The following is a 15498-nucleotide window of genomic DNA, read 5'->3' as shown; positions in this document are numbered from 1 at the left end:
ATAATGGATTGGTTTTAGTTGCAGCAGACGTCTACCACTCATTCATAAAAAGTTCACTGGTAACTCTTCCAAGTAGAGCATCTTGTCACTCTGGTTCATAAAATGTTAGTTAGGGGTCTGAATCATGTATAGGGATAAAGATAACTTCCTCCTTCCTCACTCTTCTGAAGTTTTGATAATTTGAGTCTATAAAACAAATGCAGAATAGATTAATAGGAGAAAGGTATACAAATTATTACTTGCACATGTGTATATGAGAATAATATAAAATATGAAAACTCAGAAAAGGCCAGATGACTGAAGGTTTATACCATCCTGGAGTTACAGAAGGAACAGGGGCTTGGATTGTGGCAAGACACATTATGGGAGGGAAGGACAAGAAAAGGCCTGGCTAGTGAAGGCAGTCTTCTTACACAGATTGCTATCGTTTGAATGTTTGTTCCCTCCAAAATTCATGTTAAAATTTGATTCCTGGCCAGGAATGATAGCTCATACCTGTAATCCCAACACTTTGGGAGGCCGAGGAAGGCAGATCACAAGATCAAGAGATCGAGACCATCCTGGCCAACATGGTGAAACCCAGTCTCTACTAAAAATACAAAATAAGCCGGTTGTGGTGACACATGCCTGTAGTCCCAGCTACTTGGGAGGCTGAGGCAGGAGAATCACTTGAACCCAGGAGGTGGAGGTTGCAGTGAGCCGAGATCATGCCACTGCACTCCAGCCTGGAGACAGAGTGAGACTTTGCCTCAAAACAGAAACAAAACCAAAAGCAAAACTTGATTCCCAATGTGGCAGTATTAGGAGATGGGACCTTTAAGAGATCACTGGATAATGAGAGAAAAGCCCTTATGCTCCAGTGGGTCATAAGGATCCAAATTAATGAGTTATTATGAGAATGGGACTAGAGGTTTATAAAAAGAGAGAGAGCCCTGTGAACACTCTCAGTCCCTTTGCCGTGTGCTGTCTTGTACTGCCTTGTGCTGCCTCAGGGCTCTGTAGAAAGTCCTCAGCAGCAAGAAGGCACTCACCAGATGCAGCCACTCATCCTTGGAATTTCAGCTTCCAGAACTGTAAGAAATAAGTGCCATTTCTTTATAAATTGCCTAGTTTTGGGTATTCTGTTATAAGCAACAGAAAACAGACTAAGATACAGATGAAACTTCAGAGGTAGCAGTTCTTAGGAAGAATAGATGGCGGCCTGTGGTAACATGTCTTTGTCAGACTTTCAGAGGTGTCATACTCTCCTTCTCATTCCTGAGAGTTAATCTTTTGAGATTTGGATGGGAGTGTGGTGGGGGTGGGCTCAGAGAAAGCCTGGCTGTTTATTTCACGAAGGCAGATTTTCTCAACGGATGCAAATACACTCTACAAAAGACAGATTTTCAAGATGATTTCTGTGGTTTGCAGTCCCTTTGAATAGCTATATGGAAATATGCCAAAGAAGTATTTTTTTGGGGTGAGATATTCTGGTTTTGTTCACATGCATGTCCTTACACACAATCCACAGGAGCTAGATGACCTACTAAGAGGGTTTGACATCTAGAAACCAGTCATGGACAGTAGGAGTGGTGGCTTACGCCTGTAATCCCCGCATTTTGGGAGGCTGAGGTGGGTGGATCACCTGAGATTGGCAGTTCGAGATCAGCTTGACCAACATGGCGAAACCCCGTCTCTACCAAATATACGAAAAATTAGCTGGGCATGGTGGCGCATGCCTGTAATCCCAGCTATTCGTGAGGCCTGAGGTAGGAGAATTGCTTGAACCCAAGAGGCGGATGTCACGGTGAGCCAAGATTGCAGTATTGCACTCCAGCCTGGGCAACAAGAGTGAAACTAACTCTGTGTAAAAAAAAGAAGAAATCAGTCATGGCCCATCTTTGCTATGGGGCTAATGAGGCTATTCTGATGGCTTCTACTCCAGTTTGTTTATTATTTAACTTAAAGTATACAGAGACATTTGGTAAAAATGTAAAATCTAGGCCTGAATTTAACATTTCATATATTCAAATGTGTTTTGTACTTTAAGGTGCTGCTTATATTTTAAAGAGCTTTTAAATCATTGATTTCGTTGATGGTTAACGCATGTTAACACACAGCTTCATGCAACATGAGAGAAATAGAAAGCATTTACAGAAGTGTCCCAAATGCCTCATATAAACACCCCACTTTGCTATTTTTGTAATGTAAGTGCAGAAAACCATAGTGTTTAAATAGCTCTTTCTGTGCCTTTCTAGAAGAAATGTGACTTAAGCACTAACAAAGGAGAGTACACGAATAATACTGCAATTTAGGATTGCCAGATGAAATACAGGGTGCCCAATGAAATTTGAATTTTGAATAAACACCAATGAACATCTTAGTTTATGTCTCATTTACTGTATTTTTTAGCATATTTTTCAACTATTGCATTTTTTAAAGTAATTCAAATTTAACTGGCTGTCCTCTGTTTTTAGCAGATAAAGCTATCAATGCTAGATGCAGTTCAGGAGCGGGCAGGCTCTCAAATCTGTGTTAAAGGTGTGCCAATTTCTTTTAGTGGCATGGGATATTATTCCACAGCTCTTGAACGTGTCATTAATTCTCTTGTCTCTCTGTAAGAGGTTTGTGTTCAGAAAAGTCAAAGCTGTTTAGGTATCAAATCTTTTTAACTAACTGCTTAATGGCAGTAGTCATCTATGAGCTGAGAACATTTCCGTGATGCCAGGCTTATAGACAGCCCATGCTCTGGGGATAAGGTCTTGAGAGACTCTTCACATCTGGAATGCTGTTGCCCATTGAATATCCCCAAATGTGGATCTTGGAGACATGAATTAATATATTCCTACACATCTGCTCCCCCTGTATCAGTGTGAATTACTCTTATACCCATTTAGTCAACAGAACCAAAAACTTGGGAGTCTAAGGGAGGAGGGGATCATATTTCCTTTCTGTTTTTCTCCACCCCGTATCCAATCCATTCTTCAGTCCTATGACTTTCATCTTCTCATTTCCCTGATCGCTGCATTAGTGGGCTTGCCTAGGCTTCCAGTCTCTTCTCCAGGTCAATCCCTTCACTCCTCCATAGTGGAGAATGCCATAAGGCTGATCAGGGTGCTCTTGAACTTTTGGAGCTCTAGTGGGACCAGATTACATTTTATCAATGCTATTGCTATTAAGTGCTTATAATAAGTAGGGCCTCATCAGGACATAGACGGTTCTCTCCACATTCATGATTCTGCATAGCATCTTTTCTGCTAAGCTCTCCTTATCTCACCATATATCTGAATATTACGTTGCTCACTCTTTCCAGAAAATGCACTGCGGTTTATTTCCCTAGGGTTTTTCCAAGTTTCTGCATCCTCATTAGTTCTCATTAACTCCTATCCTTCCATAGTGATGGTTTTTTGAGCCATTTCTCAGCAACAGTTTACCTACCTTCAGCAACCATAAATATCCATGGACGTGCGCACAAACATTCACATGCACATACAAACACACAGACATCCACAAACACATGCATACACAAAAAGATACACACGTACACACACACACATACACACACATGCATTTTATCCATTCTATATTGCTACATGCTGTACAATGATTTATAATTAGAGCATCATTTGATTTTCAGTCTAAATAAATGGTATTTATTGGCACATAGACTTAATTATGTCACCTCAGGCCAGAATTTTATCCTCATGAGTTCAGATGGACTTTTTCCTCCTTGAGTGCACAAATAAATAGTGGATCTTTAACTTTCAGACAGAAGGTTTATGTTCTTTTTTCAGTAACCGTGATAAGTTCGTTCTCTTTCTATATTTAAGGTACTCTGGGGAGATGAAGGTGTGATAGCCAATACCTGAGAACTAAAAGTACTTTTTAATAGACTCAGAATTAACATATTGCAGTGGGATGCAAAAATCCCTTTTCTATCTTTACCTAGTGAAGCAAATATTATTGGATAAATTAATTCAATAAAATAAACTTGTCTTCAAACAATTTAGCCCTCACTGTGTTCCAAACTCCTCAAGAATTTTTTTATTAGTATTTATAACACTTGTTAAGGGAACATTTTCTTTTATGACATCTCTAAATGTCACTGTTTCCAAGATTCTATATCATTATATTGTCAATGAGTTACTTCTTCAGTGATAGTTTTTCAATTTCTGTTAAGGTTTTAATTTCTTCTTCAATTTCTCATACTTGTACCCTAGTATTTCTTTTAGTTCATTAGTGGAAAATAAGCTAGCTCTTACAAACTCTTAGTTGACAAATGATATAATCTTATCTTTTGAGGAAAGAGCTCACATTTGAAGGCTAAATTTAACTGCTAATGTGGTAATGTTCGACTCCCCAGGAATTAGGGGCAAATCTGAAATCAGCAGATGTCCTGGAAACATGGAATCTTGACGTCAGAAAGGTTCCCTGGGATGCAGAGTAGTCACCCCTGAGTCTTGCAGTTTAAGAAGAAGCTCCCATAGCACACACACATATTTAAAAGGATTGCTTGGAGTGACTAGGTTTGAAGTGCAAATGGCAGCAGAGCTGGAAGTAGAAAAATAAATGGAAATGTTTGCCTCAGGAGGTAATGTGGGGGCCAAGACAGTCACAGGCGTGGGGCTTTGAGATGCCTCCCAGGGAGCTATCTTCCTGTTGCAGATGCTCAGGCCTTTGTCCTGCAGGCTCGTTTTGTACACCTCGGGAACAGTGCTTGAAATTCAAGAAAGTAAGCATTGTTGACTTGGGATGAGTTCTCCGTTGTAATTTATAAAATAGGCAAATTGTTTACAGTCCAATGCTTTAACCCTAGTTTAGTCAGTGATCTGTAACAGAGCCCTTATCTCTGTGTGAAACTGAGGGGCGTGAGAAACGGAAATTAGGTCTGAGGGTTACCAGCATATGGTTTCAGTGGAAGCCTTGGATATGAGTGAAAGCATCCAAGGAGAGAGTAAAGTATGAAGAGAAGGTGAATGAGGGAATGAAGAAGGAAGCCCCTGAAGGGTCATTATTAGTAGTAGTATTTTTTTGAGCTCATTAGTGGTGAAAATAAGGTAGTTCTTATAAACTCTTAGTTGTCAAATATTATAATCTTATCTTTTGACAAAAGAGTTAGCATTTGGAGGATAAATTTCACTGCTAATGTGGTAATGCTGGACTCACCAGGAATTAGGGGCAAATCTGAAGCCAGCAGATGTCCTGGAAACATGGAATCATGACGTCAGAAAGATTCCCTGGGATGCAGTGAATGAAGGAAGAAGCCACTGAATGGTTATTATTATTATTATTATTTTGAGAAATAATCTGAGGCGGAGGAAGGAACCACTCTTTCTAATATTGCGACTTGCCGCCTTACCTCCTCTCCAGACCTCCTTTACTCCAGTCAAGTTTATTTTCCTATAGCATTTTTCATTTATCAAAATATGACATCACTTACTTTTAAGTTATTTTCTTGTGTTTTATTTTATATCTTTTCTGCCCCCTGTCCCTTACCAGAAGGTAAGCCCCATGAGGGCAGATGTCTTTGTTGGTATATTCCAAGCAGCTAGAAGAGTGACTAGTACCTTGGAGGTGCTTAGTCATATTTACTGGATGAGTGAAAAACTTAGCAGTGTTTCAAGAGGAAAGTCTGCTACAGACTGAATGCTTGTGTCTCTCCAAAATTCTTATATTGAAATCCTAATCTGCAATGTGGTGTTGTTAGGAAGTGTGACCTGTGGTAGCTGATTAGGTCACAAGGGCTCTGCCCTCACCAATGGGATTAGTGCCCTTATGAAAGAGACGTTGAACATTTATCTTTTGAGGAATAAATGGAATGCTGTCCTCCAAACAGGTGTGGGTGCTGGCTGTGGGGAGTGAAACACGCCAAAGATAGGAAATGCAAAAGGGATTTGAAAGGGTATGGGTGGAACACTCACAGCTTGTGCTTCGTGATCTTTTGGAAATAGGAAGCGAATCTTCTGAGATCGAAATATATGAGAATATGACAAATTTGTCTGTAGAGAGCCAAAGGCATTTTCTGGGTTGAGCATATTTTTTTCTTGTTAAGCCTTTTTTTAAAAATTTTAATTTTAATTTTTTAATGTGAGCAATTGATTAGGAGACAGCAGGGAATACTTTCTGTCTACTCAGAACTGCAGAGCCCTATGGAAATCTCAGCCCCAACTCCCCCATTGCCATATTATTGAAATGTAAATCACTGAATATGAAAATACTTAACTGAGAGTCCTAGAAATCATACTTTTCTCTGCAAATACATACTGTAAATCTTAAACTAGGAATCCTTCTTCTTCTCAAAAACAGCAATTTGTTAATTCTTTTTAAGTCAAAACTGATTTATACTTCCCCTGATGGTGTTGATGCCAATTTATAAATTTCTTTATACCTTCACCTACTGTCAAAGCTAACTATATTAATCTTTACTCCATTAGAGTACTGAGCACAGACCTAAGTACCTATTATGAGCTGAATTAGCAAGCTACTTAATTGTGTGTGTGTGTGTGTGTGTGTGTGTGTGTGTGTGTTGAGTACTTTACTGTATTTTTAGTGTATAAATATGATAGAGGAAACTTCTATTAGTACAAAATGTCCAAGGGAACTACACTTGCCTCCACATAAATCAAATTAAACCCAATTAAATTAAAAAATAAACTTGGCTCATGCCTGCAATTGCAGCCCTTTGGGAGGCCAAGGTGGGCAGATCACAAGATCAGGAGTTCAAGACCATCCTGGCTAACATGGTGAAACCCCGTCTCTACTAAAAATACAAAAATTAGCTGGGTGTGGTGGCGCGTGCCTGTAATCACAGCTCTTCAGGAAGCTGAGGCAGGAGAATCACTTGAAGCAGGAAGTTGGAGGTTGCAGTGAGCCGAGATCGCACCACTACACTCCAGCCTGATGACAGCGAGACTTCATCTCAAAAACAAAAAACAAAAATCAACTCATGAACCCTTGCACATTATTTATTTGAATGTTGTTTAAATTGCGTGGCAATTCCAGAAGCAGGGAACATGGTAGATATTGTCATTTCCCACAGTGTATTTAAATATGCTGGAGCTCAGTAGGAAATGGGAAGGCTCTATCACTCAATTGTTTCCAAATTAATGTCTTGTCATCAATCACCACAAAGTCTCAGTGGCATTCAACCTCAGAATCACAGGAATGCAAGCCTGCTAGGCTGGTTCTCCTGCAGGCTGTTGGCCTATGGGTTGTCTGGGGCGGACTGGTTCTGTGTGTCCTACACTGGGCCCAGGCTGCAGGGGTGGAAGCTACCTGGGACACATTCTTCCCTTGGTAGTGGACCGAAGCTCCTAGAAGGATAAATGGAAGCCCTCAGTACCTGTTCAGACTGAGGCGCTAATCAGGCTCATTGTCACTTCCACATTCCATTGGTCAAAGCAAGAAAACACAGTTAAAACCAAAGGCAGAAGTGGATGAGGAGCACTGCCCAGAGGAGGCTACAGCAAGGGTGGGATGTACAGAAGCTCCCAGAGTAGCAAAGAACTGGGGCCAGCAACGGCATCTACCACAGTGGGATTCCTGTTTCTGGAAATAAACACACCCTTGGACGCATACCAGGTGATATTTATATGGGTGATTGCTATCTAGTGCTTAACTGGAACTGCTTGACTTGCTTCCTGGTTCATCTGAGGCTGGGAAATTTCAAACACACTTTTTGATATCCTTTCTTGAAATAGTGATTCAGCATTTCAGGTACTTAAAAAATAACTCCAATAAAGCTTGAACATTGCATCTTCTTTCTGAGTGGATTCTTCCTTCCTTGGTATGTATTAATGCCCTTATTTTATGTCAGCCCCGAGGTACTGAAGAGTGAGCCGTATGGAGAGAAGGCTGATGTCTGGGCAGCAGGCTGCATCCTTTATCAGATGGCGACTTTGAATCCCCCCTTCTACAGCACCAACATGCTCTCCTTAGCTACAAAAGTAAGCAACGATGGGAGACAAAAAGGGTCTCTGGTAGCTAAAAATACGATTCCTTTTCTTATTAAACAGACCTTTGTGGTTTTATATAACTGTCCATTAAAAGCAAGAATTGTTTTATTAACTATATGATCCAGTTTATTTTTTCTGCTTTCTTCTAGGCATATATCTCATGTAATTGCATATTTCCCTCTATAATTGTCTTTATTTATAATACAAAATTATTTTTAAAAGTATATCAAATCACTTTTGGTTATTTATTTACTTATTTAGAGACAGAGTCTCGCTCTGTCGCCTAGGCTGGAGTGAAGTGGTGCAATGTCAGCTCACTGCAACCTCTGCCTCTTGGGTTTAAGTGATTCTCCTGCCTCAGCCTCCCGAGTCGCTGAGATTACAGGTGTGAGCCACCATGCCCGGCTATTTTCTATGTTTAGTGGAGATGTGGTTTCACCATGTTGACCAGGCTAGTCTCAACTCCTTACCTCAAGAGATCCACCCACCTCGGCCTCCCAAAGTGCTGAGATTACAGGTGTGAGCCACTGCAGCCAGCCTGGTTTCTTATTTTTAATTGTGACTACTCATGATTCAGCACCTTATATTATCCCATACATCATTTTATTATGAATCTAAGGTTAATTTTAACTCAGCTTGGAGAGTACAATTCTATGTTCAAGGACTGTTTAATTAATGCAAACGTTTTATTTGGTCAGGATGTTTTTATTTCTGACAAAAATTTATGTTTGAAGCTATACTGCTTAATTAGTAACTCTCAGGTTATAGCCAAGAATTAATTCTTCAAAGACATCCGTGGCCCCTTTGCTTCCATCACTGTAGTCTGTTTGTTTTGCAGATAGTGGAGGCGGTATATGAACCAGTGCCAGAAGGTATCTACTCTGAAAAAGTAACAGACACCATCAGCAGGTAATTAGTATTGCAGCTTCAGACATAGAGGGACAATCAAGAAATACCTCATGTCTATAATAAATCACTATTTATGGATAAAGGTTCATGAAGAGGAAGGGTCCCCAAATAATCCAAACCTAGAAAGATGTTTGTGCATCATCAGTTACATAACTATTTGGAAGCCACTTAAGTGTCCAAGAGGAAGTGGTGCCTCCGTTATTATGCAACCACTAGAACGATTATTGGGAAGTGTTTTAACAACTTGTCAGACACGTTATGTTTGCAGGTAAGACAAATATGATGTGAAGCTGTTTGTAACCATGACGAATCCCACAAAAATATGCAACAAATTGGAAAAAGGCCAGACAAGAACACATAAAACAAAAAGCCATGTTAGATGATAAAGTTACAGGTACTTTTTCACATTAAATTGATAACGTGATTTATCATAATTTTTCAAAGAGAATCAGAAGCTCCAGCTGTCACTATAGCAGGAATTTAATGAAAGTCATTAGCTAGACGCACTTCCAGAGTTCTGGCCAATCCCTACTGGCCTGTCACCTATGCTCCCTCCCACTTCTCCTCCTGTTTTCTCTGCTCCAGCCACATGGTGCTTCCCACTGGTCCTGGCCTGCACCCTCTTCTAGACCTTTGCCCTTGCTTTCATGGTTTCCGAGAACTCTCTTTTCCTCAGATATATGTGTAACACTGGCCCCCACTTCCTCTGGGACTCTGCTAAAATGGCCCCACCACCCCACAGTACGCTGTAGCCTCCTTGCCTGCTTTATAAAGCGCACAGCACCCATCATCCCTGACGTATTATACATCTGCATACGTACTTTTTGTTGTCTGTCTCTTCCTCATCAAAATGCAAACTCAGGAGCAGGGACTTAGTTTAGTTGGCAGCTTTTATTGCCCAAAGCAGTGGCTGGCAGAGAGTAGACCCTTAATAAGTATGCTTGGTTGAATAAATGACTCGTTTATCTGGCTGACGACTGTTTCTGGACCATCTTGGGTACAAACGTGCACGTGTACCTCTGAAATTAAAAGTTAAAAAAAAAATCAATTTAAAAAAAGACAGTAGATCAGTATTGTGCCAAAGAAAGAAAGGCTTAGATATCTATCATCCATTAAGAACCGTCTTGGATACTTAAGCTGGCCCAGGATTATTTCTCCATCCCACCAAACTGAGCCAAATCCTCAGTAGTTTGGATTGTAGAAATCCTGGAGTCACCCCAGATAGAATCATTTTCCATCCCCCTTCCTGAGTCTTTTAAGACTTGGGTTGGTATCTGTGCTAGCCCTTAGCTCCATCTCTGATGAAATACAATGGATGTTTTATTGGGATGATACCCCTTTCCCTTGATTTCTCCTTCTAGCCAATTGTTTGTGCTAATATTACTCCTCACCTGTTTTTGTAGGATGATATCTAAGCCTTTCTTTCTTTGGCACAATACTGATCTACTGTCTTTTTTTAAATTGATTTTTTTTTTAACTTTTAATTTCAGAGGTACACGTGCACGTTTGTTTTATAGGTAAACTTGTGTTACGGGGGTTTGTTAAGTAGCATGTTTCATCACCCAGGTATTAAGCTTAGTAGCCATTAGTTATTTTTCCTGATGCTCTCCTTCCTCCCACTCTCCACCCTCCAATAAATCCCATTGTCTGTTGTTCCCCTTTATGGGTCCAGGTGTTCTCATCATTTAGCTCCCACTTATAAGTGAAAACATGCAGTATTTGATTTTCTGTTCCTGTATTAGTTTGCTAAGGCTAATGGGCTCTAGCTTCAACCATGTTCCTACCAAAGGCATGATCTCTTTCCTTTTCATGGCTGCATAGTGTTCTGTGGTGCATATATACCATATTTTCCTTATTTAGTCTAGAATTGATGGGCATTTAGGTTGATTCCATGCCTTTGCTATTGTGAATAGTGCTCCAATGAACATATGTGTGTATGTGTTTTTATGATAGAATGATTTATATTCTTTAGTTGTATACCCAGAAATGGGATTGCTGGGTTGAATGGTAGTTCTAGTTTTATGTCTTTGGGGAATCACTACACATCGTTTTCCACAATGGTAGAACTAATTTACACTCCCACCAACAGTGCATACATGTTCCTTTTTCACTGCAACCTCTCCAGCATCTGTTATTTTTTGACTTTTTAACAATAGCCATTCTAACGGGTATAAAATGGTATCTCACTGTGGTTTTGATTTGCATTTCTCTAATGATCAGTAATGTTGAGCTTTATTTCATGTTTGTTGGCTGCCTGTCTTCTTTTGTAAAGAGTCTGTCCAAGTTCTTTGCCCACTTTTTAATGGGGTTGTTTTCTCTTGTAAATTTGCTTAAGTTCCTTATGGATGCTGGCTATTAGACATTTGTCAGGTGCATGGTTTGCAAAAATTTTCTTCTGTTCTGTAGGTTGTCTGTTTACTCTGTTGATAGCATCCTTTGGTGTGCAGAAACTCTTTAGTTTAATTAAATCTCACTTGTCAATTTTTGCTTTTGGTGTCTTTGTCATGAAATTTTTGCCTGTGCCTATGTCTGAATGGTATTGCCTAGGTTGTCTTCCAGGGTTTTTATAGTTTTGGATTTCACATTTAGGTCTTTAATCTGTCTTGAGTCGGGTTTTGTATATGGGGTTCAGTTCAGATTTTTGTAAAGGGTTCAGTTTCAGTTTTCTGCATACGGCTAGTCAGTTATCCCAGCACCATTTATAACATAGGGAATCCTTTCCCTATTGCTTGTTTTGTCATGTTTGTTGAAGGTATGCAGGCTTATTTCTGGGTTCTCTATTCTGTTCCATTGGTCTATGTGTCTGTTTTTGTATCAATACCATGCTCTTTTGGTTACTGTAGCCCTGTAGTATGGTTTGAAGTCAGGTAGCGTGATGACTTCAGCTTTATTCTTTTTGCTTAGGATTGCTTTGGCTATTCAGGCTCTTCTTTGGTTCCATGTAAATTAATTTTTTTTTTTAATTCTGTGAAGAATGTCATTGGTAGTTTGATAAGAAAAGCATTGACCCTATTGAATACTGCTTTGGGCAGTATTGTCATTTTAATGATATTGATTTTTCCTGTCTGTGAGCATGGGATATTTTTCCATTTGTTTGCATCATCTCTGATTTCTTTGAGCAGTGTTTTCTAGTTCTCTTTGTAAAGCTCTTTACTTCCCTTTTTAGCTGTATTCCTAGGTATTTTATTCTTTTTGTGGCAATTGTGAATGGGATTGCATTCCTGATTTGGCTCTTGGCTTGACCCACAGCCGACATTATACTGAATGGTCAAGGGCTGGAAGCGTTTCCCTTGAAAATCAGCACAAGATTAATAATACTTCAATATAGTATTGAAAGTACTGGTCAAAGCAGTCAGGCAAGGGAAAGAAAGGGCATCCAAATAGGAAGAGAGGAAGTCAAACTATCCCTGTTTACAGATGACGTGATCCTCTATCTAGAAAACCCCATAGTCTTGGCTCAGAAGCTCCTTAAGTTGATGAACAACTTCAGGAAAATTGTAGGATACAAAATCAATGTGCAAAAAATCACTAGCATTTCTATACAACAACAGTGAAGCTGAGACCTACAGTCTTACGAGCCTCAGGCTCTGAAGACAGGCCTACCTGTAAACTGCAGACTCTAAAAAGTGATTTGAGGCCAGGCATGGTGGCTCACACCTGTAATCCCAGCACTTTGGGAGGCTGAGGCAGGCGGATGACCTGAGGTCAGAAGTTTGAGACCAGCCCGGCCAACATGGTGAAACCCCGTCTCTACTAAAACTGCAAAAATTAGCCAGACATGGTGGTGTGTGCCTGTAATCTCAGCTACTTGGGAGGACGAGTAGCTGAGGCAGGAGAATCACCTGAACCTGGGAGGTGGTGGTTGCAGTGAGCCAAGATTGAGCCATTACACTGACGACAAGAGCAAAACTCCATCTCAATAAATAAATAAATAGATAAATAAATAAATAAAAATAAAGGCCAGGTGCAGTGGCTCACGCCTGTAATTCCAGCACTTTGGGAGGCTGAGGTGGGTGGATCACCTGAAGTTGGGAGTCCTGACCAACATGGAGAAACCCCATCTCTACTAAAAAATACAAAAGTAGCCAGTTGTGCTGCTGCATGCCTGTAATCGGAGCTACTTGGGAGGCTAAGTCAGGAGAATTGCTTCAACCAGTAGGCAGAGGTTGTGGTGAGCCAAGATCATGCCAATGCACTCCAGCCTGGGCAACAAGAGCAAACCTTCATCAAAAAAAAAAAAAAGAAAGAAAAAAAAAAGAAAAGAAAAATTGCCCTCCCCAACCAAAAAAAAAGAAATAAAATTTACAAAAACAAAGAGAGATTTGACCATTATTCCTGCATCCCTGTTTTCTCATCGAGTAGAGTGAGAATCATAATAGTACCGTCTCATTAGGTGGATGTGATGATTACACAAAGTAACATGCGAATCACTCAGCAAAGGGTTTGGTGAGAGGTAAACACCTGGGCAGTTTTGGCAATCACCGTTACTAATATGGGAGTTGAGACAGACCTGTCTTTAAATCATTTGACCTCCACAAATACTGGATCATACCCTGTTGCTAATGAATCCAGACAAATATATTTAAACTGCTCACCTCTATGATTTGTTTCTGTTTTCTGTCATTTTTGGGAAAGTACCTTAAAAATTGACAGTCTTCAGAGGTGTCAAGACAAAAGTACCATATTTGCTCATTTAATTTCTCCTTTTAGTAGGTTTTTGAGTGCCACAAAGGGCGAGGGAGGGGTAGCACAAAGAACAAGGTACAGAGATACTGCTCTGATTTTGTGATTCTGGGCAAACAGGATTGCAAATCTCTTCTGAAACTAATAGACACTGGCCCCTTGGGGTTAACATGCTAGTAGGGGAGTCAGATAAAAAAATTAGAGTGCAAAGGTTTAGACTATTACCAGGTTCTGGAGTCAACTGGATTCTAATTCCCCCTCTTCCATTCAATTTAACTTTCCCGAGGCCCAATTTTCTCATCTGTGATGTGTGTGTAGCAATAGTAATTACTTCATGGGCTTGTTTTAAAGCTTAAATAAGATAATGCTTCTGACGCACTTACAGTACCCAGCAAGTGGTAAGCACTCAATAAAATTATGTATTATTATTAATAATAATATATTATTTACAGAATGAATTATATAAAGCAAATTGTGATAAATGTGATGAAGAGGGGCAATGAGAGATTACAGAAGGACCTGTCTTACTCTGGGAATTTGGGAAAAGTTTCTCTGAAGAAAGGACATGTAATCTGAGACCTGAACAATCAATAACTCTCAAATAGTAAGCAAAATGGATAATGCATTTTAGAGACCAGTGTCAGTAAAGGCTTTGCTGACGGAAAGAGCTTCTTAATTTGAGGCTGCTTTTAATTTAAAATACTAAGATGACATAATAAGTTAGAGCTGACAATTCAATTTTATATCTGACAATAAATAAGATTGCAGGGTGCATTCAACAAATTTATTTTCATTTAAAGTTATTTAAGACTCCTCATTGTCTGGGTTTACATTCCAAATAAAGTTTTATCTTTAGAAAATTTGACATAAAACTGAAATCAATCATATGCAATTGCATATTTAATTTGCTTTGGATTTTTAGCATTATGAAATTAAGTTCTGAAAGAATTAGGGAACAAACTCAAATTTCCTATTTTCTTAGTTTCCTGTTTTCTTAAAGCAATGATGCAAGGGACACATGAAGGCAAAAGTGTTCTTAATGATCATTTATGACTCAGCAAAAGATCAGGCTCAGAGCCAATCTTTAGTAATTTGATAGAGCCTTTGAAATAGAAGACAACTCTTAACAGAAACGTTTATTAGTTTATTATAATCATTCTTAAACTATATATTATCTCCAGTCATATATATCTTCTTTCTTTTGTTTTAAAATCTTCTCATTTTAATTTTTCACATCCTTGTGAAGCAGAGCTCACACAGATTGCATTTGTAATGTGCTGCATTTTTCCTTTTTCCTGTTTGCTCATGTGGTATACAAGCACATTTGATATTGAAACTTGTCTTTCCTAGCAGGCCTTCAAATTGGGAGAATAACTTAGCAGCCCTGAGGAGTTTGGGGTGGAAAAATTTTTTGTTCTGCTCAGTACCATCATTACTGTTTTTACCTACCAATATACTATTAAGAGAATATTGTCTATTTACTTTTTAAAAAGGAAGAACATTTCCTTTTATGCACAAATTATTCTACTAAAATAATTGCATTATTTTTCTCTCACTGTGCCTAGTTGCATAAGCTGCCTGGTGCTTTGCTTCAAAAGCAGTCATGAGGACTAACAAAGTTAATATTTTCAGCTCGCTCCAAGGACAAATGGATCTTTGTATTTTTCATCCCTTTCAATTCTTTGTTTCTTTGAACATGACATGAATGCAATTGAACAAGGTATGCTTCTAATTCTTTCCATCTGGCCTCTCAGAGCAGAGTGGGGGCAAAGTAGATGAGGTGAGAAGAACATCCCCAATTTTTTCTAGGACCAGATTTTATGCTTATGTGTTTACAGAACCATTGGCAGACAATCTTTAGCATGTACTATTACTCTGATTCAGTTGCTGTTAAGAATGCCCATGTACCCCAGAACCTAAAGTACAATATATATATATATATATATATATATATATATATATATATATATAT

General features: G+C 39.2%; 1 protein-coding gene across 10 annotated transcripts in view; it reads left to right on the top strand.

Annotated features, from left to right (window-relative positions):
• Positions 1–15498, top strand: part of NEK10 (NIMA related kinase 10) — a 249261-nt gene that overhangs the window by 150820 nt on the left and 82943 nt on the right. For all 10 annotated transcript variants that reach the window (XM_032268066.1, XM_032268089.1, XM_032268083.1 and 7 more), the window contains 2 exons: positions 7796–7925; positions 8773–8843. In XM_032268066.1, the coding sequence (XP_032123957.1) occupies positions 7796–7925; positions 8773–8843 (201 nt within the window). The remainder of the gene's footprint in view (positions 1–7795; positions 7926–8772; positions 8844–15498) is intronic.

This window comes from Sapajus apella, unplaced genomic scaffold (assembly GCF_009761245.1).
Source record: "Sapajus apella isolate SASKATOON/1434 unplaced genomic scaffold, GSC_monkey_1.0 scaffold4, whole genome shotgun sequence".
NCBI classification, from domain to species: Eukaryota; Metazoa; Chordata; class Mammalia; order Primates; family Cebidae; genus Sapajus; species Sapajus apella.
This window is presented reverse-complemented; position numbering and strand designations above follow the sequence as displayed.